Below are 23,899 nucleotides of genomic sequence, written 5' to 3' on the forward strand. Positions count from 1 at the left end.
CCCATGGTGACCACGAGGCGACTGACGGGCAGCTGAAACCTACTCGGCTCAGATTCCCTCTTCCAGTTTGCAGATCAGAGATGCAGACGGGGCGCCCGGGTGGCACAGTCGGTTGGGCGTCTGACTCCTGATTTCAGCTCAGGTCATGACCTCAGCGTTGTGAGATCGAGCCCTGCCCCGGGAAAGCTGCCCGAGGCTCTCACTGTGTGCCTCCCCTCTCCCTCTCTCTCCCGTGCACGCACACTCTCCAAAATAAACATTTTTTTTTTTTTAAAGAAAAAGAGTTCTACTTTCATCCTAAAGTTCTGGTTATTACAAATTCCTTGAGGAATGTGGTGCGTGCGCGGACAATTCCTCTAGAAACAGGCACACACACGCCGGGTCTGTCTGCACCGACTGATGAAGAAAAGGAAAGCATTCTGTGCAAGGCTCCCCGGTGGGGCCTGGGCCTGGGTCTCGGTGAGAACCGGGGCAGAAGGTTCCAGCCCTTAGCCAGCCCTGCAGCTGCCTGCCCCCAGGACTCTCCCCTTCCGTGCGGGGTGTGTGGCCAGCAGACACACGCACGGACACGCGGCGCTCGGAAACAGTGTTCTCCTGCACAACCAACGCTTTCGGGAACGTACTGCTGTGCTCAGACACTCGTTTAAAACGACGAAATGTAGGTTTGGAAGAAAACGGGCACCAAGATCCTCACAGCAATGACTGGTGCACACGAGGTCGATGGCATCAGCACCGGCCCCGTATCGGGATCTAAACTGAAGGTGGCTATGCCCGCGGGACAGCTATGCCCGCTGGGGCGCTGGTGACTTCTCCGGAGGAGAGAGGAGCCCACAGGGAGGCCTCAGGCTCCCCCACAGCCACACCCGTTTCTCTAACCTGTGTTTATTCTCACATTTTTATGCAAAGCTTTCATATTATTCTACAGGAAAGTGGAATTTATTTTTAAAAACGTTTTAAATTGCCCAACCCTGAATAAAAGCACACCGGCTGTAAGCTCCCTCCGTGACACCCCCCGTGATGTCCTCTGTGGACCCCCCCCCAGAGGTCCCCTCCATGCCCCCACTGTGGGCCGCCCTCTGTGACCTGACGCACGCACTCACAAGTGCGCAGGGCTTCCCACGCTGGAGCTCAGAGGCCTGTGGACTCGAGCTGTGCCATGTGAGCGGACCGAGCCCACCCAGCAAGCCCAGGGAGCCGGCCAAAAGCGTGGGCTCCGATCACGGAGCTGGGAAGCAGGACACGGGGTCGGTGACGGAGCAGCGGGCCCAGAAGGCCGTGCTGGTCAGACGGGACAGGTGTCCGCGTCCCGGCAACCCCTGATGAAGTGATTTCCCAATTCCCAAGGCAGTCCCCATGTTCTTCAGACGAACCGTGTGAGGGAAGGAAGTCCGTCCGTCACATCCACCCAAAACGCGGCCGGTGTGAAAACCTGCGTTGTCCGAACCTTCCATCGCTCTGCGCAGGGGAGCCCCCAACCTGTCCCCACGAGCCCGGGCAGATCAGCCCCACCCAAGCCTGGCAGATGTCGTCACCCACAGGCCGTCCTCAGGCCTCCACCACGGAGGCCCCCAGTCCTGGGAGGCCGTGGGGGGATGCGGGACCCACAAGCCTGTGCTGTGACCACACACCGTACCTGGCCGGGTGCCTCGTGGGTGCTCGGACTTAGACTGAGAAACGACCGTCGGTATATGGGGTGTCCACCTACTCCTGGCACAGCCTCAAGGTGTCTCGAATCATGCGACTTAGGGTATTTTGGAAAGGCCTGGGGCTGGGGCTGGAGCTGTCAACCTATCCCTGGCCTCCGGGGACCGGAGGGGAGGGGGTGCAGGCAGAGTCGATCGCCTCAGGCCAGTGACTTCATCAGTCATGCCTCCCCAAGAAAGCCTCCCTAAAACCCGAAGGGCTGGTTTGGGGAACTTCCAGGCTGGCGAAGCAGCGGACATCTGGGGACGGACACGAGCTCAGTAGCTTCCGTGAAAGCTCCATGCCCCTTCCCCGTTCCCACACACCTTCCATCCAGCCGGGCCTGACTTGTGGGCCCGTGTAACAGGCCAGTGATCCAGTTCCTAAGCTGTTTTCCCAAGCTCTGTCAGCCACTGTAGCACACGAAGGGAACCCAAAGTCATGGGGGACAAGTGAGGTGGGGAGGGCCTTGGGGGGCTGAGGCGCAGCCGGGTGACCCAATGCTGCCTCCAGCACAGGGTCGGGGCTGGGCTGAGGTCTCAGGCACCTGCTGGTCCGCGGAGTGGCTTGGGTGTGTGGATGACCCCCCACCCCCTCCCCAAGTGAACGGAGTCCAGAATCTAGTCCCCTTGCATCTAATCTACCTTACCCCGGCTGCGGGCACGGGGAAAACCACCTGCACTGTCCTGAGGGCCAGCAAACACCTACTGAGCGTGCCCTGTGTGCAGATGACCCCAGAAGCCCCCGGGGCAACAGAGGCTCTCGTAGACAGGGCTGGCTACCTGGCGCTGGTCACGAGGGGTTTGCAAGGGCCTGGGTGAGAGAGAAGTACCGAGGTCGGCGGCCGCGGGGCCGGGGGCCGAATGCGGCTCGGGAGGCTGGAAAGGACGGAGCAAGGAGCACCTTCCACACGGACGTGCTCCTCCCCAGAAGCCTCCACTCGCCCACCCCGCTCATTCCGGGCCCCCCCGGCCACAGAAGGGCCACACATATGGGGACGATGGGACTCCCCACACCAGCCGGCTGCCAGCCCCGCCCACTACCTGGGCCTGCTGGGGGGCGAGGCGCCCCGTCTTCCGCAGCCGGCCCCGGCCCCGGCTGAAGCAGGGGAGGAGTTCTTGCTGTCCTGCAGGACCCGCCCGGCCACGGTCAGGTAGGAAGGGGCACTGCCCATCCCCCCAGGACTCGGGGGCTGACCTGGAGCAGGGCGGCGGAAGTCGCCCAGGGCACAGATGGCCGCAGAAGGTGGCGAGGAACAGAGGAAGGCAAACCCCGTTGGAAGCGGAGACGAACTCAGATTCCGGCTCTGGTAGAATCTGTGTTTTGTCGGCCGGCGCAGGCTTACAGAAAGCCCTAGGAACTTCCTTCCAGGCGGGCGTCTCTTGTTATTCCTAACGAGCCCCGTGGACCACAGTCCCCTGGTGACTCAGGCGCCTTGGCATAGTTTCTAGGGAGGGGCTGACCACGCACGATTACAGGCTGGAAACCCACCCCAGCCTCCGGGGCAAGGGGGGTGGTAAGCCAGGGGCGGTTCTGGGTTTCCGGTGGACGGAGTGCTTCGAGGGCAGCAGCCTGACCGGCAGAGGCAGGTGGGAAGTTGGCGCCCCCCCAGCCCTCCCCCGCCCGCCCTGGGGTTGCTTCCTTTGGGCAAGGACTGAGTTGTGCTGTTTCTGCTTTTGTTTGTTTTGTTTTTTTGAAAGATATTTTATTTATTTAAGAGAGAGCACACAAGAGCTGGTGGGAGGGCAGGGAGAAGCAGGGAGCGCAATGCGGGGCTCCATCCCAGGACCCCGGGATCATGACCTGAGCAGAGGGCAGATGCTTAGCGAACGAGCCGCCGGCAGCCCTGAGCTGTGTCCCTCACAGCCAAGCGAGAACTGTAAGGGCTGTGCTTGCAGGGAGTTCTGCGGGTCGTCCTGGGACATGAAGGAACCCCAAATTCAGAGCTGGCATCTATGGGGGGTGGTCCTGTGGGCTACCCCGTGGGGCAGGTCTGCGCCGAGCACAAGCGTGAGTACTGTCCCCAGTCCTGGTCACCTGCGAGGTCCCCCCAGGCTGTCCAGGTCCCAGGTGACGACCCAGCTGCCGTCCTCAGCCCACAGCCTCCCTTCTTACCGTTTCCCCTCCCGGTGCTGCTCGTAAAGGGGTGTTGGGGGTGGGGTCCTCATCGGACCCGATGGACCGTACGAGTGACCGACCATGGCTGGTAGGGGGGCCTCCCACACTAGCGGGGGGGGGGGGGGGAGGGACCCGGGAGCGGCGTCTGACGCACCGCGCTCAACTCCACCAGACACAGGACAGCCCCTTGGGTCCGCGAAGAGTGGGTTCCTGGTCCCCATGGCTCTAGCGCTCTGAGCTGGGCAAGTCATGTTAATGGGAAAAGCTTTATTCTCTTTTCTGATTACAAAGGCAAAACACAACCTGCATAAAACTTTTAGCACAAGACAGAAACACAAAGACGAAAGTACCAACAACCCATCATTGTGACTTTTGGAGATAATCACTGGCGAACACTTTTGTGCATTTTTTCCAGGTTTTTTTCTGTACATCTATGCACAAGCACCCAAACGGAGGCCCAACGAGTCACACACGATCCATGGCGGTCTGTTTTTTCATTTCTCATTAAGGTAAATTTATTCAATTCAAATTATTGGCCTTTATCCCAAGATCATATTCTTTGTATGCTATTGGTATTAAAATATTTTCCATGCAACAATGGTAATTTTTCAATGGTCTTATGACAAAAGAAAATTTTTTCACCCGACAGAGCACAGACTTCACATCAGTAAACCTCCACCAACACCACGGCCTGCAAGGACCTCAGGGTCCCCTGGCAAGGCTGTTCTGGGCACGGAGACCTGCAGTCCCTCTGGGAGATGGCACACGAGCCTACGGACAGTGCGACCGCCGGTGCGCTCCTGGACTGGCGCTTTCCAGGTTCCTTAATGCAGACGAACGCCTCACCATACAGTGTCTGAACTGAAGGGGACTACTGCCCCTGGCTAACCGACCTTCCATTTTACCGGTGCTTCAAAACAAAGGAATAAACAGGAAAAGAACATAAAGCAATAAAAGGTGATCTTTTTGCATTTATTTGCTTTTTTATTGCCTCTGAAACTGTTTACATCCTAAGGCCAGCGATCATAAAACAACCCGACTCTTTGGCCGTCGGTGAGGTTCAAGGACAGCGTACACACTCTCGGACAGGCTTATTAGGCTGTCCACACACTGTCTGTTTTCTGTTAAAACTCTTGCCAGGGTGTAAAGCCTTCCGGTCCCTTAATATTTCATCCCAAAAGAGCAGACTTTAAGGCTCCGTGCTCTTGACTGCTGAAGTCCTAACTCAAAGCCCAGAGAACAGGGCCCCCCGACAGGCCCCTCCGAGGACGGCTACAGGCACCTAAACAAGAGGGCAGTCGGGTCCCCACGGCTCTCCGTCTGCCCCTCCCCAACACGCCACACGTAAGGGGGAGGCAGGACCCCTCCGGTCACACAGAGGCTCCGAATGGCCCCTGGAGACGTCCCCTTGGGTACGCTGTGCGCAGAACACGCCTGACGTCCAAAGGCTGCTAATTTTAGTGCTGGTCTGGGGCCAGCTAACAAACCCAATGTTATGAGCACAAACAAAGCAAAATGAACGTCATTAGCAAAGATGAATCTGGAATTGTTACGGCTTCAAAAAAAAAAAAAAAAGCCGGATGACTTTAACTCTCACAGCGCTTTTACGGCTTTCCCAGGAGCAAAAGCAGCGAGCGCTTCCTCCGGACAAATGCTAGAGAGGGCGCTGGCTGGCTCGGCCGCAGAGCCACTCGGGATGTCCGCTCAGGTCACGATCTCGGCTCCTGAGATCGAGCCTGGGGGCTTCGTGCCGGGGTCTCCCTCCCCCGCTATCCCCGCCCCACACCCCCTCTCCCAAATAAATCAATCTTTAAAAAGGAAAAAAAGGCCAGCGGAGACCCGCCTGCCGCGCATCAGGCAGGAAGAACCGCGTCCACCTCTCTTGGGGCGCCCCGGCAGCCCCGCAGACCCGTTCGTACCACTTTCTAAGTCTCCAAGAATGCCATCACGCGAGAACCGCCTGGTCCTCTCCCACCGCTATTCACCGAATTCGGCATCATCAACGTGTAGTGTTTGCCGTTACAAGCAGCGAGAGAAGCGGAGAGGGAATTAACACACAAACCTAAAACCTACAAACTTAACAGTAGCGTTTGCAAAACCGCAACATCAAGGTCCTACCCTTGGTGCCCAGAAGCACCAAAATCGGAAACATTTACCACCTGATGTCCTGGATATTTATTCTCAACTCAAGTATGTTTGGTCGCTAAAATGTTTCCTTCTACAGCCGTGTTTTCCAGAGCCTCCCGCGGGCCCACTTACAGAAGGTGCGGTGGGGCGGGCCGTGCCTCCGGGGGCTGCAGCCGCACACGCTAGGGTCAAAGCGCCCGGACAGGCTGCACGTGATTCAGGAGGTAAGTGCCGTCAGCATCCAACCGCTCCCGCACCTTAACCAGCCTTTTGTTACAGATAAACGGGACCTCATTTTGCATTTTTTGTCCTGATCATTCTATTCTTAGGCTTAAAAAACCATTCTCCAGGCAGAATCAGCTCTGCTTATGGTTCTCACCCCGATCACAGAATTCCCGGCAGAAAGACCTCATTTCCTCTCTCTCGGAACATGCCCGCGCCCTGCCTCGGCCCTCCAGGCCCTCGAGCCCCTACGAAGGTCGGCGTGTCCCCGCCGTGAGCCCAGGACGCACGGGGCCCAGCTGACCCGCCCCACCACCCTCTGACCTGCTGCTGCTCCACAAGCTTCCTTCCTCACGCAGATTCTCCGGGAACAGAGAGACAGAGGGTCTAGGGCGTCAACCATCCATGACAGGCCCACCAACACCAGCAAACGGGCCGCCTGACACCCTGGATAGCCCATCGCTCAGTTCCACGGACATCCCCACTTGCCTCTGGGTGAGAAGCAGCCTGTTCTCTGCGCGCGGACCCAGCGCCGGCTTCCCAGGCCCTGCCGACCCCTCAGAGGCCCCAGCCGCACACCCTCATCCAGGGAAGTCGCCTGACGCAAAGCCGGTGCCTACAGGGCTCCAGGAGGAAGGGGCCTGGAGGAGGTGCCGGGACCCAGGGTCAGCAGCAGCAGAGAGGCCCGAGTCTCACTGAGCTGTGGCCCAGCGGAGACAAGGTAACTCTCGGGGCTCCAGAGGGACAGAATCCACCAAGAGGGGCTGGGTTGAAACATGACCTAAGGTTTGGGATTTGGGAATGTCTGGGCCCAACGGACCTGAGGCCCCAACAGTGTGTGGTGCTTGAAGCAGGGCCCAGGGAGCAGCCCAGGCCGAGACGTGTGACCTATGACTCCCCAGCTTCACGAGGGAGGGAAAGCCTGAGAGTGCCACAGCACGCGAACACCTCGAGGACAGCGTGCCCCCGTAAAGCCGGCCACAAAGGGATCAACGCCGTCTGCCCCGCTCAGACTCACCAAAATCACGGAGACACAGAACAGGACGGAGGTCAGCTGGGCCGGGGGCGTCGTCTGGAAGGAGAGGGCTCTGCAAGATGGACAGTCCCCGAGACAGACGGGGGACGGCCGCACGGGGACATGAATGTGCTCAGGGCCGTGGATCTGTATCCACGAAATGGTCACGGCGCTGTTTACATCAGGTATGTTTTACCAGAATAAAAGGACTGCTGCGCGTCTCACCGATCCCTCGGGAAGTCTGGGACAAAGGGTGCTGTCAGCCACCGTCCTGCCACCACGAGAGCCTGTTGTGCATCTCTGCCAAGTGGCCTTCCACGGACACGCGGCATCACACAGAGGCCCACGGGAGCAGCACACGACACGCTCCCAGAGTGGCCAGGCCGGGCCCCCACCTCTGCTCCTCTGACTCTGTGTCCCATGCCCCGCGGCAGCTTACAGCTGGGGCGTTGGGGGGCGGGGGCTGGGGGTCCCCGCAGGGCTGCCTCCACCACGTCCACTGATGTTAGTTCTCTGGTTGAGATGAGAACGGTCTCCGTCGGGGGTCAGGGCTCCTGTGGGCCACGGCAGGCCTCGGGGGAAGGGGAAGAAGGGAGCCCGGAGGACGGGTGCAGGGAGGGGCGACCCCACAAGGCCGCCTCCCTCCGTCTGCGCCCGCCCGGGCAGAGACGGTTGTGCCTGCATTCCTGGCTCCCCCAGATGGAGGGACTCCCAGACTGGTGTCTGGCTTCATTTCATCCTTATCAACAGTGAGCTGTCGGGGGAAGATCAAATGGCCAGAAAGTGATCGTCCCACACGGTAAGCCGGGAAGGAACTTTCCGTCCTGCCCGAGACGGCTGGAACCTGAGAAGCCAAAGGAGCAGTAAACCGAGCTCCGTCTGCAGACGACAGACATGACGGCACCTCAGGAATCCCGCGGATCGTCCCGCGTGGGCCCAACGGTTTCCTTTTATTTAAATACGTTCAATAACACGGATCTTGCCCCCACAAGAACCGCGACGTTTTTAAAAGACCCCATTTCACAAAAACTGGCTTTAAGCACAGCGCCGATGTGGCCAGGCCTCGAACCACTGGCACGTCCCCTGAAAGTCAGGGGACACCGCTCTCGGCCCTCACCCCTCTGCGCGCCAACCACGCGCCCGAACAAGCCCGGTCTGAGGTCGGCTCCCGCGCAGAGTTCAGGGGCACCTGCAGGAAGAAGACCCACTGCTGAGGCAGCGAAGACGCCGCCGGGGGGTGTGCACGTGACGCTGAGCCCCCACACCGGCCTCGGGAACCACCTGCTGCCGACAGAGGGAGGGCGGAATGCCGGCTGATTTCTCTCCAGCCAGAGGCCGCACATCAGAAACGGGTCCTGGCCCCAGCCGGACCCCAGGCGGGGCCGTGATGAGGGGCTCCAGGGAGAAGAGGCTCTGGGGAGAAGGTGAGGTGTGTGACCGGCAGCTAATGGCAGAGCCTGTCGCCTGGCAAGGAAAGGGCCGCGGCTCTGGGCCTGGCCCTGCGTACTGCTCACTCCCCTCCGCACTTGAGATTAGCCCAACTGGGGGGGCCTCCCTGAGCCTCCTAAGGTTTCCTCGGTGGTGATGCAAGAGGGGAAAGACCCTGCCCTGGAGACAGGCCAGCCTCTCTGACCCATCTGGGACTGGAGGCTGCACATCCTGCCTCCCCCCGCCATGGGGGGTTGAAAGGACACCACCTAGACCCAGGAGGGCTGCAGGGAGCCAGCCCTCACGCCATCCCCAGGTAAGCCCAACCCTGAGCAGAGGAGCTCATCCGTCTCTGCAGCGAGCGGCGGGAGACTCAATGAGGCTGCCCTTGACCTGTGGGGACACTGTGTACTCCTGGGGAGCGACTGGCCAGGTTTTCTGGGAAGCAGAACCCGGTGCAGGATGTCGGGGAGAGCCTAGCTCTAAGTGTGGGAAGGAAACAGAGAGAGCACTTGCAAGTGAGCTCAAGAGGTGCCTGACTGCTCTCACCTGGGCTCTTGACTCCCAGAAAGAGGTCTCGTGGGACACATGGGACGCCAGCTCTCCGGACTCTGGTATGCGCTGCCCACTCACCGGGCCGTCCTGGGCTGGGCGGCGCCCCCTCCACCTTCGTGACGGCTGCTTCTGGGGGTGGGCCAGTCGGAAGGACGGACGCAGGCGCCTGCCTGTCTGCTCCCGTCCCCCCAGAAGTTAAATTCCACTTCACACCTTGGGTGCCTGCCCACTTCCTGGAGACACAAGCCGGAACTCAGGAAAGCTGGACGTCCAGCGCAAGGGAAAACCCGTGACTGTGGGGCTAGGCTGCAGTGTCCCGCGAGTTCGGGGGGATCTGTCTTTGCTTCTGTCTCATGGCAGGGCTGGAATTCGGCCCAAACCACAGTCCTGCCCTCTGCACTTTCGCTCTGAACTCGTAACTCGGGACCCTCTCCCTACTTCGGGTCACACAGCTTGACGGCAAATACTAAGTCACAGAGAACGGGAGCCTCTCTGCTTTAGGAAGACCGCGGAGAAGGCGGGGCGAGGCCACAGGGAGCCCGGGGCAAGCCGCACCTGCAGCAGGCTCGAGGGCTGGGGCGGCCAACTGTTGCGGCCAGAGGCAGGAGCAGGGCTCAGGCACTGGGAGGGAAAGGCGCACCCAGCGGGAAGCACCGTCATGCCACCGTGCTCGCAGGTCGCAGCGACTGGCAGGGACGGGTCACCCGTCACGTCACGTCTCCTTCCCTCAGATACAAAACATGCCAAGCCCTGTCCAATGTCACTACACAAGCGACATCTGACCCCAGTGCCTCTGTCTTCAGGCCCCAGCATGGCCTCCCGGCTGCCCCCGGTCTGGCCACAGCCCCTGCATCCAACCACTATGCGGAATCGCGACCAGGTTCACAGAGAGACGGGAGCCGAGCGGCAGGAGGGACTCTGGTCCCCTCCACGGAGCCTCGGGGCAGAGCGGAGCAGCAGCAGCGTGACTCGTCCCGCCGCAGCTGCGTCAGTATGTGCCGGACGATGGAACCGGCCTTGCTCCCCACTGTCAAGTCGCCTGTGAGCAGCCCAGCCTCACTGTCCTGCTGCCGAACGTCTACCATGTGGGGCTCCCACCACGGAGGACCAACACCCCATGCAAAGCGAGGGGTCGGAGCCACAGGCCCAGGGAGGTCACACATCCCCCCCCGGATGCGGGGCCTTGCTGCCACAGCGGGGGGCCTGCCCCCGTTGTCACTGTTGGGGCCACAGCACGGCGGTGGTCACTCGCTTCCATCATCAGCGAGCCCAGGAGGACTGCCAGGGGCTGGCAGGGGCCCCGAACTGCAGGATGGCCCAAATCCGGAAACAGGTCGGAGCCATACAGGCGACATAGGGAGACTGTTGCCGCCGACGCACCTGCTTGAGCTCCCTGACCTCTAGAGTTTACAAGGTCAGAGGCCACCTCCGGCCTCTAGGATGCGGATCAAAATCTATCTGAGAAGCCACCTTTCCAGAAGAGTCCGGAGACCAGAGACCCGACTTCCATGTCATATCCTGCATCACAACAGAGAAACGGCCCCAAAAGCCTGATCAAAGGATCACGGACGGCAGATTTCACCCCAGGCCTGCCACTCGGCCGACACGCAGTGTGCGGCAGGAAGACACGGGCGGGCCCGAGCACATCGCAGCCTCACTTCAGCGCACATTCCCGGGGCCGGGAGGGCAGGGAGCCAGGGAGCGGTCCGGGAGCCTCGGTGACAGGTGCACCTGCGCAGAGCCCTCCTGGGGGTGGCCCAGGACCCTCCCCCACCCCATCACGTATCCGAACCCTGACTGACGGTGAGCACCCTGGACACCCTCTTAGGATGGGTTCCGGAGCCCGGCCCTCGGCCAGGCCCACCGGAAGAGTGAAGCAAAGCAGAACTGGATATTCACCATCCGGGCCAGAGAGGAGGTGTCCCCTGAGCCGCAGGGACTGGCCGTGGCAGGTGGGGACAGGACAGCTCAGCGCTGCCCGCAGCACTCGGGGCAAAGGCCACGCCGTGGGGAGGAGCACAAGACGCCCTCTGTCAGACTAGGGACAGGAGGGCAAGAAACTGAAAAAAACCCGTCAACCCATTGTTTTTTTTAATGCAGCACGAGGGTGCAAAGGAAAAGGAATCGATTCTCTCTTGACGTTCACTTCTTCACCTGCCGAATGGGGCTCCGGCCAGCGCAGCACGCGGTGTGGTTTTTTTAATGAGACGCGCCACGGTGTAATTACTCAGTTTTATGGCTAAGTCTCTTGTTAATAAACTGGGTACTAAGAAGAGGGACCTGCAGCTGTTCTCTAAAAAGAAACAGAACAAATTCATGAAATCAAAAAATAACCCCGATTTAAGAACGGAAGAAAAATCTAGCAGGTGTGGCCGAAGGAACAGGACACGGTTCTCCCAGAGCGAGCATCGGAGAGCTGCTCGTGACGCACTTTACGTTAACACGTCGGTCTGTGGACGGTGGGAGACGCGATGGTACAGACGAGCCGCCGACGGACGACGTGCTCCACCCGGCCGGTCAGCAGAACGGAGCTTCTGGAAGAAAACCTCCATCCAGCCCTTTAACCCCTGCTTGTCCCAAACGCAGGAAATGGCACGTGACTCCACGCGGCTCAGCGTGCCCGTGCAGAGGAGCGGTGTGCAGCAAGGGCAGCGCCGTGGACGCCGACTTTCAGGACAGCCCGTCCCCCCGAAGGGTCCCTTCCTGACCCCGTGCCGGCGACATGCTCAGGCAAGCAGTGGGAGCAGCACAGCCGTCACATGGCGCTGGTCTGAGAGCCGACGAGGAGAGGCTCCCATCACGCGCTACGTAAGTACAGAACACCACCTGCTCCGTGGGTCGGTCCCGCTAAGATTTAACTCGAGCCTGAGTTTCAGGGAGGCTCTGCTGACCCCGCGGCGGTCTATCCCGCTAACGGACAATGTCCCCAAGCACCCAGACATCACCGCAGGGACGACAAAGCTTCCAGCTGCGTGTGACTCAGGCTCCGTTTCCGACAAAAGGGCTCGGACGTGGCCAGCGATCATGCACCGGAAAGGGCAGAAGGTGCTGAATTTCACGTTCCGTATGTCTTACCACGATGAAAAAACTGCCTATAAACCTATTGCCCGTTTGTCCAATAAACCGAGTCTGTTGTAATGTTAAAATCACCCTAACTTGGGGCGCCTGGGTGGCTCAGTGAGTTAAGCCGCTGCCTTCGGTTCAGGTCATGATCCCAGGGTCCTGGGATCCAGCCCGGTGTCAGGCTCTCTGCTCAGCAGGAAGCCTGCTTCCTCCTCTCTCTCTCTGCCTCTCTGCCTACTTGTGATCTCTCACTGTCAAATAAATAAATAAAATATTAAAAAAAAAAATCACCCTAACTTAACCAATTATGTAACACGTTCCTCGTTTCGCCACGTAATCTGTGGAAAACTGAGCACTTCATCAGAAGCAGCACACGTCACGTCGTCCACGTTTCAGGCTATGACATCAGCAGCGGCAGGTGCGCAGGCAGCCTCCGTCCACCCCCGCGGCCCGGCCTCGGCCTCACCGCACGTGGAGGCCGCCCCGACCTCCTCCAGCAGCGCCCGGCCCCGACCCTCCTGCGTGCAGTTCACGGTCCTCGGCGGCCACTCCTGGCCTCGCGCTCGCCCCGTGCCCATCACCCGCCGCGCACACGCAGCCTCCGGGCCGGCTCCCTGCTGAAGCCTCAGTGCATACAGCAGGCGCCCAGTATGCGCTCCGCTTACCCTAGACCTTTCTTTACGAGAACCGTCCTGGGCCGCCCCCCACGACTCCTCCAGGGCCGCGAGCTCGCCTAGTTGACTCTGTCGACGTCAGACAAAATGCAGGACAGCAGGAGTGGGGGCGAGAGCCGCGGCCCCAGACCCCCTGCGGCCTTCCCCACCTGCTCGCCGCTCTCGGGCGCCCCGACGCTGGCGTTACTGGGAGACAAGGCGTGGGTGCCACACGGCTCTCCCAGCTCCTCAGGGCTCGTCTATGCTCGTCAGACTCCACGTGACGCCCACACGTTTTTACAGAGAAACAGGCACTGCCTGCGGTTATCTGTCCGTCTGTCCGTCTCTGTCGAGCTCAGACTCAGCCTCACATCACACGTCCTCTGGACCAGTGAGCATCTGTAACTTTATTCCATGTAACAATTTTAAATTAATTCCATGATTTTAAAACTTGGGTTTTAGTGGCGAATTTCTGAGATCTTGAAAACTCACACAGGAATCTAGATGATACCCTAATGGCAGAACCTGTGTCCCTAATCCTCGGCTGAAAACAGGCTGGAGGAAATCCTCTTTCCTCAGGAGGAGGGAGATTACATACTGCCGTGTCGGGTGGCCACCCCCTCCTCAGCCTGCCCGTCCAGGCCACTCCGGCATGCGGGAGGGACAGGAGCCTCCAGATTGTCCGGGCCCAGAGAGGCTGGAGGAGAACTCTGGGCTGGATTCAAACACTGTCACAGACCTGGGACTCCTCTTACCAACGGGACCACGTGGCCTGCACTGTCCGCGAAGCCAGTGACACGAGCTCTCCTGACGGTCGTCAGAGGCCGGCCTCACTCCTGACCCGAGGACAACTGTGCTTCGGGGCACGTCCGCTCCGTGCGCAAATCCCGAATGAAGGAAGACAGGGCAGGGCTGGAGAAGCGCCCACCGCGGAGAGAGACAGCAGCAGGGTCGGGAGCTGGGCCACCAGCGTGTGCGCCCCCGAGCGCGTCGGGGTCATGTGTGCACAGCCGGCCACAGGCGGGAGCACGGGTCCTACTCTGCGAGCTAGGAAGTCAGGCTCCGTGTCCAACAGTCACTTTCCAGACCCGCCAAAGGCACGGTGCCACGCTGTCCGGAGGTCAGAAGTCTGCCAGTGCCACTCCACCGACCGGAGGCACCCGGTCACGGCGCTCCAACCGGGGCAGACACGTCCAATCCAGTTACGTGCCGAACACAGAGACATCTGTCCCGTTCCCAGGCCAGACGCTGCGCACAGGATTATAGTACAAACCCAGGACAGTGCTTGTAGCCTGTCTCAGCATCGGCCCCGCGCTCCTGCCGGCCTCCTGCAGCAGCGGCCCAGAGACACACAGACATGCTGCGGCCTCGGGCCGGTTGGCGACGGGAGCCGGGCTCTATTATAGCCACCAAGGGCCCAGGTGCCACAATCTTAGAGAAGTAACCCATTCCCACTAAACATCTAGTTTCGCCTCTCCAGGTTTCGTGAACATTCACTCCTGTGTTTTCGACAGAACCGTAAGCAGACTTCATGTGCCTTTCCTCTCGGTGCTCCCATCTGGTTGGGAGTTTACGACCTGAACGGGGTCAGCTCCCAGCGCATGGCCCCGGACTGCACGGTGCCTCTCCCAAACTCGTACACGCAAGCCCTAACCACCAGCAGGATGGTACCTGCAGACGGGGGCCATCTGCACTCTCCCCGCTGGAACCTCCAGTACATGAACAAAGGCCCTGTGAGGCCATGGCAGGACGGCGGCCGTCCGCAGGCCAGGAAGATGGTCTCACCGGAAGCTGGATGTGCCGGCTCCTTGACCTTGGACTGTCTGCTACGTCGCCGGCCTGGCCTGTTTGTTACTGTGGCCTGAGCTGACGGAGATGCACTCAGGCCGCACATGTCTCCCTTTGTGTCTTAAACGCTAGCATTTAAAATCAACACCCACGTTCACGGACTCTGTGACCAGCACCTTAAACAACGTGTGAACCCTTCTGGGAAACCATTCCTCCCAGACCACACTCTCAGCATCGATTTCCTTGATTCTCAAGCCCGTATGTTAGGATCACCGTTCCAGAAACCCGCTGGCCGCTGCCCTCAGCTAATGAGATACAGGAAGAAAGGCGCCAAGAGAGGAGGAAGCCCACTGAGAGACCAGCGCAAAGACGAACCCAACAGAGAGCGCGGGGTCTCGTGGAAGCTGTGCCGCCGGCTCCTACAGCCCTGCGCTCGCTCCCTGCACACACGTGCTGGCGGGGAAGCGTGACGGGCCCCCGGTGACCGTGCCATCGAGCAACAGCCTGGACGGGCACCGGCTCCCGCATGGCCCTCGGCCGCAGCAGGCTTCCGTGAAGAATTGGGAGCATTCAGGGCAAAGGGAGGCAGGTGTGTCCCTGCACCTTCCCGGGCACACGGTGCTCCTGGGACCGGCTTGATAACCATGAGCCACGTCAAGAGCCGCCCACCGACCCCCATCCTCCAGGGACAGCTCAGGAGGGGTCCTGAAACATGACAGATTCCAAAAGCAGGTGCTGCTGGAAGGAAAAGGCGCCTTCAACCGGAGCAAGACGCAGGGGCTGCACAGGGCACGTTGGGAATGAGACCTTCCAGCTCTGCTCCGTCTCCCAGGGGTGGGAAAGCATGCAAAATGCAGCTCCGGGATCCACAGAAACCACGGACCACCTGGCTTTACACCAGATGCTATCCGGCCCTTCCTTCCCCGCCTCCCTAATTCTCGCTGCCCCCAGCGCCAGGCACAGTGGGTACGCCCGCCCGCGTTCCAGAACAACCCATCCCTAGATCAAGCAAGCAGGGCTTTCCTACACAGCTCCGTTCACACACGTCGCCCACGAAATGTAGAGTCTGTGCATGTCCTGAACAGCAAAGCACAGGGCCAAGGGTAACGGTAAGAAGGGGACCAGGGAGGAGTCGAAGCAGGTCATGGCCACAAACCAGCTTCACTGGACTGCAGGTCAGGGCACCTAGAACACTCCTAGCCTCGAGCTCACAAGTTCATAGACTTGTGTCCCCCTGACCTCTCGCAAAGGGCACAGCTCGCCCCACAGTCTTCGCAAATCGCCATCTTGGGCAGGAAAAAGCAGGTCCACGCAGGTAAATTTACCAACAAAATAAAAGGTCAAGGTATTTCCGCGAAGCGATCCCCCTGGTGAAGTGAGCAGAGAGGGCCGGTCCTCGCTGCTGTTCTGGGAACCGGGCCAACGGCTCACCAGACGCAGACACGGTGGACGGGGTCACTTCTTGTGCAGTGGACGGAGCGCCCCTTCTCCGAGTGGTGGGGACTGTTCCCTCCTGGCGAGGGCAGCCGACGTCCCACCGGCGTCTGGGAGGAGCTGGCCCACCGGCCCGTCTCTGTGTCTGTCTCTCTCGGTCTCTCTGTCCGTCTCTCTCCCTCTCCGCGTCTCTCCCCTCTGTCTGTCCGTCTCTGTCCCCGTCTGTCCCTCTCCTTCCCTCTCTCTACCTTCCGCTCTCCGTCCGTCCATCCGTCCGTCCCTCCTTCCATCTGTGCCTCAGTGTCTCTGTCTCCCTCCGTCTCTCCCTGCCTCTGTCTCTGTCTCCCTCCGTCTCTCTTGGCAGCTGTGCTGGCTCCTCCCAGCCGGGGACAGGGACGGAGGGTAGAGACAAGCAGACCAGGGGCCCAGATGCCCGGTCCGTCAGGCTACGCCTGCTGCCCATCCCTGGGACACATACGTTACTGGTCTTTGGCTAAAGAGTCTTTTTCACAAGGAACAAACCTTCTCTGGGAGGTCCTGTCTCATCTTCCAAACCAGGGGAAAAGATCCTTTTCATTACCTTTCTGAGCCGGGAAAACGTTCCGAGCCCCGCGCCCCCAGAAGCGTGGAGCTGTTACTGGCGGGAAATGAGCTGCTTCCCGCGGCCTGGACGGAGCTCTGGGAGAGGGTGTGAGCACGGGGCTGCCCCAGGGCCGCACGCTGGGAGTGCGGTCCAGGAGGAATCGTTCTCAGGAAGGTTCCCGCGTTGTTGGCTCTAAGGCGCTGACCGCGTCGGTGAACCTGGGTGTTGACTGTGAGATCGAGCGTTGAAGACACAAAGGCCAGAGGCTCAACACAGGTGACAACGGGAGGAGCCGTGGGAGGAAACCAAAAGTCCCAGCTGACCCTTGGCCTCCGTGCTGGGCCCCCTCCCGGCCCCGCACTCCAGCAGGGGGGTGCCCGTTGCCCTCAGGCGGGGGCCAAGGCCTCCCTCCAGGGAGTAAACCAGGGTGTGCTGCGCTCCCGGGGACCAGGTGGGGGGCTGTGAGCAAGGCAGGCACAGCCGGGGGACAGTGAGGGGCGTCAGGGAACCCGAGAAACAGAGGGGCCGCGGGAGAGCCGGCACGCTCCTGGCGGGGGACAGAGGGCCGCGGGACAGTGTGCAGCCCCCGGCCAGGGGTCACTCAGTGGGCAGCTGTGGTGGGAGGGTGGGGTCGCAACCCTGGAGGGCGGGCCAGATCGCGCTGAAGAAGAGGGGAGGTGTGGACGTCGTGCGCGTTCACACACACTTCTGAAGCCACCGAGTGCCTGCCTGTGTCCTTGGACAAGGGGTCTGAATCTTAACTAAGGCCGGCACTCCTTCAAAAACCTAACCAAAATTGGGAAACCCAATTATTTTGCCCAGAAAAAAAAACCATGTATGCTGTTTGAAGGCAGCTGGGTCCCACCAGTGAGCAGGGAAGTGCGGTCCCCATCCAGCTCCGGCAGCGGCCCCGTGGCGGGTACCTCCTCCCAGGGCCCCGCGGCCCACAGGCAAGGGGATCCCAAGCCAGGGACCCACGCACCCCAGGACCTGCTGCGACCCACAGGGGAGCGCTGTTCCGGGACGTAGAGAAACCTTCACACAGAAGCCACCAAGCCCGTCCCACGGACCCACCAGGGGCCACAGCCCTGAGGACCCAACATTCCCCACTGTGGTGCTGACTGTGCAAGGGGTTGGGCCGGATGCCTGCCGCTCCCACACGGCAACGATGCTGGTTAATGTACCAAGGAAGGAGAATCCAGAAGTCTGTAGTCACGTGAGCCTTAAGAGACTGTCATCAATCACTTGTGATCCCCGGAAGCTCCCTTTGAAGCATCCCGGGCGACCTCTGCCACGCCCTTCTCCTTCTCCGCAGTCCCCACACAAGGAGGAATCCCCCAGGCAGATGCTTCCAGAGGGACCACCCTGTGCCAGGAACTGGTCCAGGCGCATGGCGGGCAGCTGAGGGGCTGCGTGGACGTGGACGGGGTGCCTGGGGCTCCTCCGGGCAAGGGCTGTGCCTGGAGGAGAGAGGGCGCCAGCGCGGAGCCCCACGGGGACCAAGAAGGGCCAGCGGCAGGCGGGAAGGCCAGGGGGCTGCCGTGCGGCCTCTCTGCCTGGACACGGCCGGGTCCCCCAGCCCCGGCCCCACGTGGATTCCTGTGTTTGGCTTCCTGCCTGCTGCCGCCCCCGCCACCACCTAAAGGAACGCCCCGGGACCAGGCCTGGCTGTGCCGGGCGTGGAGAGGAACTGGTGTGCGCACAAGGCACTGGCTGGTGTGTGCCGGGAGAATCAGAAGGGCTCCAAGGGCCTCCAGATGGAGATGGTGATGAGCCCCCACACCCCACCGCCCCAGGGTGATGGAGATGGTGATGAGCCCCCACACCCCACCGCCCCAGCAAGTGTGAGAAGGGACACGTTGGCAGCAGGGCCAAGTTCAGCTGCGAAGGAGGCGGAGAAACGGGGTTGGGAAGAGCGTGCAGCTTGAGAACAGGCTATGTGCAGGCCCGGCCACCGGCACGGGGTCTCAGTTCGGACACAGATGATCCAGGAGGAAGGAGGAGACGCGGGGTCCCAAACCACAGGAGGATGAGGGCAGATCAGGCAGGGCCGGTGGGCTGCCTGGAGGAGGAGGCATCCTGTCTGGTGACTACGTTCCCTCCAGGAAGCCCAGGGCGAGGTCTCGACAGCCCACGGGGGTCTGAAGCCCTGAGCGGCGCAGGGCTGCGCACAGTGGGGGCCGGGGCATTCCCAGTGGGACATGCGAGCCTGCACAGGGAGGAGCCCTCGTGGCCCCGGTCCCCATGAGAAGCCGGGGGTGTCAGCCCACGCGCCGGGGGTTCACAGAGGCGGAGGCAGCTGGGACTTCTGACCTCCACCAGCCACTGTGGTGTGTCCCTGCGGTGCCGGCAGGCGAGCAAAAGCAGCAGCAACCCTCGCTCATGCGGCCGGACCTCTAACGCTGCCAGAACCGGCCTCCCTGAGTCTCCCGCAGACAAGAGCATTTCTGCCCACACTTGACCTGGTCAGAGGCTGGGACATAGGGCCCCAGCCGTCCTTTATCAAGCCTGTTCCCGCTGGAGCACGCGGCAGAGCGCTGGACCATCTGCGTTGAGGGGATAGCCGGGGCCTCCTGCGGCATTTGTGGCCGGAGCCAGCGCGGTTCTCACCACCACAAAGGAGACGGCGCGCTCACCCCCTGACACCCAACTGGCTGTAGCAAAACCCGGCACAGAAACCGCCTGTCCGCACGGTGGTTAAGCCGGCCCTGCGGCTCGGAGAACAGCATCCCACGGGAGCTTGCTGCCGGCACACGGAGCTGCTCCAGGGCGTGTGGGAGCAGAGCAGGGAGTTCGCTGCAGGCCGGAGCGCAGAGGGAGACAGAGACCAGGCAGGTTGCCTGCAAGTGTGCGGCGAGCCCCGGGGGCCAAGGACCTGCGCGGGGAGCACTGGCTCCCGCCCACACGCGGCCAGGCCAGGCCTCACACGAGGCGAGGCACGCGGCCTCCTGCTCCTGCTCCTGCAAGCCCAGAGAGAGATGCCTCCCCTGCGGGGTTAGGCAGGGGCTCCTAGTCCCGCCGCATTGGAAGTTCTCCTACAGGGACTGGAAGGACTGAGGGGAAGGAACGTCTGCCCCGTGGACAGGCCGCCTCCCCGGGAGCGCAGACTGGCCCAGACACAGAGACAGCTGTGCTTTCTAGAAGGGTTACAGCACTCAAAGACAGTCGTGCTTAAAGCTCTCCAGGGACCCCAAATATTTACTTTACCCAACAGAGAAAGCCCTAATGTCACAGCTTGTTCCAGAAACAGAACCCACCTAGCAAGGAACGCCTACACGTTTTCCAGAAGTTTACTGTGTCAAATATAAGAATCCTAGAAAGCAAAAGGTGTGAGAGACAAGTGGAGACGTAGGGGCAGCACGGCAGCGTGAGCGACGGACGCCTGGGCTGAGCGACCGGACGCAAACCGCAGACACGGAACAAGACGGAGCTCAAACCCACAGACCTGCGGGTGGGTCTCCCGACCAGGCCGCCCGGAAGAGAAGGAGGAGGCCAGTGTCCTGCCGGCGTGGTTATCCTGGCCGGGGATGTGCATGCGTGAGCACATACATGGACAGACGCTGCCTGTGGCCTGGCCTGCGCTCAGGAGTGGGGCGCCCGGGCCACCCCGCCAGGGACTGACTTGTGCTAACGGCTCGCGGTGACCAGAGCAGCTCCCGAGAGCTGGGCCGCGCTCCGAGGTCACCGCACCCCTCAGGGAACCTCTCCACAGCCGGTCTCGGATGGGACCACGGAGGCAGGCCTGCCCACGGTCCCACGGCTTCCCCCGCGGGCTGGCCAGGCGCCCACAGAGCTCGCAGGGACCCGCGAGGCTGCACAGGCTTCTCCCAGAACGGAACCCCCCGGAACCCAGGCGTCCCCCCTCCCGTCTATAAGGAGGAAAGAGAACTACCTCTCCATCCGCTTCGTTAAGTCAGAAGCATCTGTAAACAGGCCCAACTACCTTGTGATCCATAAATCACCTGACGGTACACAAGCACCGGCCGTGTGTGTGCACAGCTCACCCCTGCACGGCCTCCGTCCGTCCACAGCACCAGGAATATGTGCTCTGCGGCCCAGACAGCAGGACCACGACAGACTCCTCCCATCCGTGCACCTGAGCTCGCGCTCTCTCTCTCTGGAGTTTGCCAGACTGGAACATCTGCGGCCATGCTCTCAAGGACTCCTTTGCCTTCTGGCAACGCTCACACCTCAGGAGGAGCGGAGACGTTTTCTCTGCCCCGGCAACCGGGGAGCTCGGGCAGAGAACGGGAGCAAGCTCTTGTTTGTTCTCGTAAAGTCAGAGGGAAACCACAACGACCGACGGACGTACTCAGCTACAGGCTCTGCCTCTCCTTCGAGAAAAACGTAATATAATTTGGTCCTACACGATAACGAGCCCCGACAGAACCTGACGCTTCCTGGAAAAACTCAGACGAGCTCAACAGCACAAACAGCTTAGTATCAGGGAAATGGACGGTCTGTATGCGACTGCGCTGACACCGCCGAGTGCCCGGACTGAAAAAACAAAGACGTGGAATGGAGAAGAAGAAGGCTAGTGAGTGACCTACCGCCCGCGCTGCAGGAATGGCAGCAGACAGCATCCGCGCCTGGAAAGTTCCTTAAGCAACAGCTGCCACTTCGGTCTGACAGAAGACGTCACCTCGTAAGCCTCATGATACAGCGAAGGGAACTTTAGCGTCCCAACCGCGAGACACTCACATAAACCAAAACGACACGGAGCAGCTGAGGGCCTGCAGGAAGGGCATGTGTCTGCCCCACTCCCGGGACGCAGGGTCCAGAACTGGGGGGGCGGTCAGACCCACTGGGCAGTGAGCGGCCGCCCGGTCGGAGGACACGGTGGGTCAGAGGGGACCGTCCACCCGCTCTCCATCTCTCCTGGAGGCAGACTGCACGTCCCCCTGGCCATGCAACCCTCCCTTTTATCAAGACTTGGAAGGGAACGGAAATTCACCCTGGGCACAGGTTAAATGACACTAGCTGCACCGTTTCTCCAGTTTCCCTTTGGGGAACAGAGGCAGGGGCACAACCCGCCCAACCGCAGCTGGGAAGACAGCGTCCCCGCCCACCCGACAAAGCGTTTCTCCTACCCACGGCCACTGGGACGGGGCTTTCTAGAACTTCCCACCCTGCAGAAAGAACGTGTCCTCGGACACTGCCGTTCACTCCACAGGGTGGGCTCCGGGCAATCACGGAGCTTTCACGGGCCGGCCCGCCCCACCCCGCCCCACCCCTTCTCTCCGCTGCAAGGTCAGGCGCCTGCCCTGCCCCAGGGCGCCGGGACCTGGGGAAGGTGAGCACAGTCACCCTGAGCCGCGTCTTCTGCTGAGGGGGTCAGCGCGGGGGACAGGACGTGGCAGTGCCATCCACGAAGACCCCACGAAGGTCCCGGCTCCTCCGCGAGCTCACAAACAGGAACGTGTGTCCGGCACAACCCTACGCGGAAACAGCCCCCGGTTCCACAGGGACGCCCGCACGCGCCGGCCCGCGGCTCCAACAAGCCGTGCGCGACCGCGGACCGACGCCGGCCGCGAACAAGGCGCCTTTGTGGAGCCGGTGGCAGGAAACACCACCCTCCGGACAGCGCCTTCTCCCGGGCGCACACGCCCTCCGGCACCGCTGCCAGGGCCACGGCCGCGCGCAGTCCCCTCGCTCCGGGGTCGGGAACACCCGCTTTGCCCTCCGAGCGCGAACTGAGCCCCGCCCCGCGGCCCGCGAGCGCGGACTCCAGACGGCGCGCACAGCCCGGCCTCCGCTCCGATTGGTCACTTCTCGGGAAGCGGTGCCAAACTTCACTGGCGGGTCCCCGGCGCTGTCACACGGACCGGCGAAGGGGAGCTTCTCGGCGCGGGCGCGCTCTGCCGTCCCGCCCGCCCGGCCCTCCGCAGCCCGCGCCGGGCAGCCCCCGCCCCACGGCTCGCGGGGGGCGCGCGGGCCGGAGCAGGTGGACGGGCGCCCGGGCCCCTCCGCCGCACGCCCGAGGTGCGCCCTCCGCGAGCCTCCCCGGCGCCCCGCCCGCGCCCCGAGCTGCGCGAGCCCCCGGGACCCCGGACCCCGGCCGCACAGGGGGGGCGCGCGCGGCGAGTCCGACCCCGGGGCCCATCCCCGCCCCCCCACCCCCCCAGCCGCGGGCCGGACTCACGTATCGGTGCACGAGCGTCCGCACCCGGCCGCAGTCCATGGCTCCTCCGGCCGCGCCCGCCCGCGCTCAGCGCCCCAGCGCCCGGCTCGGCGCGCCCATGGGCCCGGGCCCCAGTGCGGCCGCGCGCCCCCGACCCGGTCACGGCCTGGGCGCGCCGGGCGCTGCGGGGGGCGGCCGCGGCCCTTCCGCGCTCATGCCCGGCCCGGCCTGCGGGGGTGGCCGCGGGGGTGGCCGCTCGGCCGCGGTGGCTGCTCGGGGCCCGGACTGCCGGCGGGGGCTGCGGGCGGGGAGCGCGGAGGCGCGGGCGGTCCGCTCGGCTGCTCCGCTCGCCGCTCCTCTGCTCGCCTCTGCGCGCGGCTCCTCCTCTCCCCGGCTCCGCTCCCCGGCTCCGCCCCTCCCGCCCCTGCCCTCCGCCCGCCGCCCCCCTCGGCCCTGCCTCGGGCCGCCCGGGCCCCGCGCGCACGTCACGGGCGCCAGTGAGCATGCGCCCCGCGCCCGCCGCCCCCGCCCCTGCCCGCCACGCCCGCCCTCGCTCACCGCGCGCGCGCGGGGCCCGCCCTCCGCGTCCCTGAGCCCGGCCGGCCCCGGCGCGCGGACGGCCCGAGGGCGCTGGGCGTGGGGGCGGGGACGACTCCCTGTTGCTTCCGCCTCCCGGGGCCTGGCCCGCGGCCCGGTGCGCCCCGCGGGAAGGAGCCTCGGCCTGGTCCGCCCCGGCCTGACGCCCGCCCGAAACTTCGGTCTCGCTCCGGAAGGCCGGGGGGCGGGCGCCGGGTCGCGGAGGCGCGGAGGGCGCCGTGGGATCGGGCGGGAGACCCGCTGCCCGGGTCTGGGCGGCGCGCCGGGGCCCAGCCGGGACCTGGCGCGGCGGCTCCTGCCTCGCAGGTGGGGGCGGGGTCGTGCCTCGGGCAATGCCCGGTGCGCTCCGCTTTCCCGCGCGGGGGTGCAGGCGAGCCCCGGCTCCGCCGCCTGCGACCCTTCCTCTCCGAAACCCGCGCCCTCCCGCGCCCCGGCCTCCTGGCCTTTGCTGTCCAGAGTCGTGCTCTGGCCGCGGCGAGGTGCGGAGCCGCGCTCGAACCTGTTGCACCAGC

General features: G+C 62.6%; 1 protein-coding gene across 1 annotated transcript in view; it reads right to left on the reverse strand.

The window, feature by feature from the left end:
• Positions 1-23,215, reverse strand: part of ATP11A (ATPase phospholipid transporting 11A) — a 105,002-nt gene extending 81,787 nt beyond the window's left edge. Inside the window, exon 1 of the mRNA XM_059144418.1 lies at positions 22,812-23,215. Within this exon, the coding sequence (XP_059000401.1) occupies positions 22,812-22,850 (39 nt within the window). The 5' untranslated portion in view covers positions 22,851-23,215. The remainder of the gene's footprint in view (positions 1-22,811) is intronic.
• Between the last annotated feature and the right edge of the window lie 684 nt (positions 23,216-23,899).

Source organism: Mustela lutreola, chromosome 13 (assembly GCF_030435805.1).
Source record: "Mustela lutreola isolate mMusLut2 chromosome 13, mMusLut2.pri, whole genome shotgun sequence".
Taxonomy (NCBI): Eukaryota; Metazoa; Chordata; class Mammalia; order Carnivora; family Mustelidae; genus Mustela; species Mustela lutreola.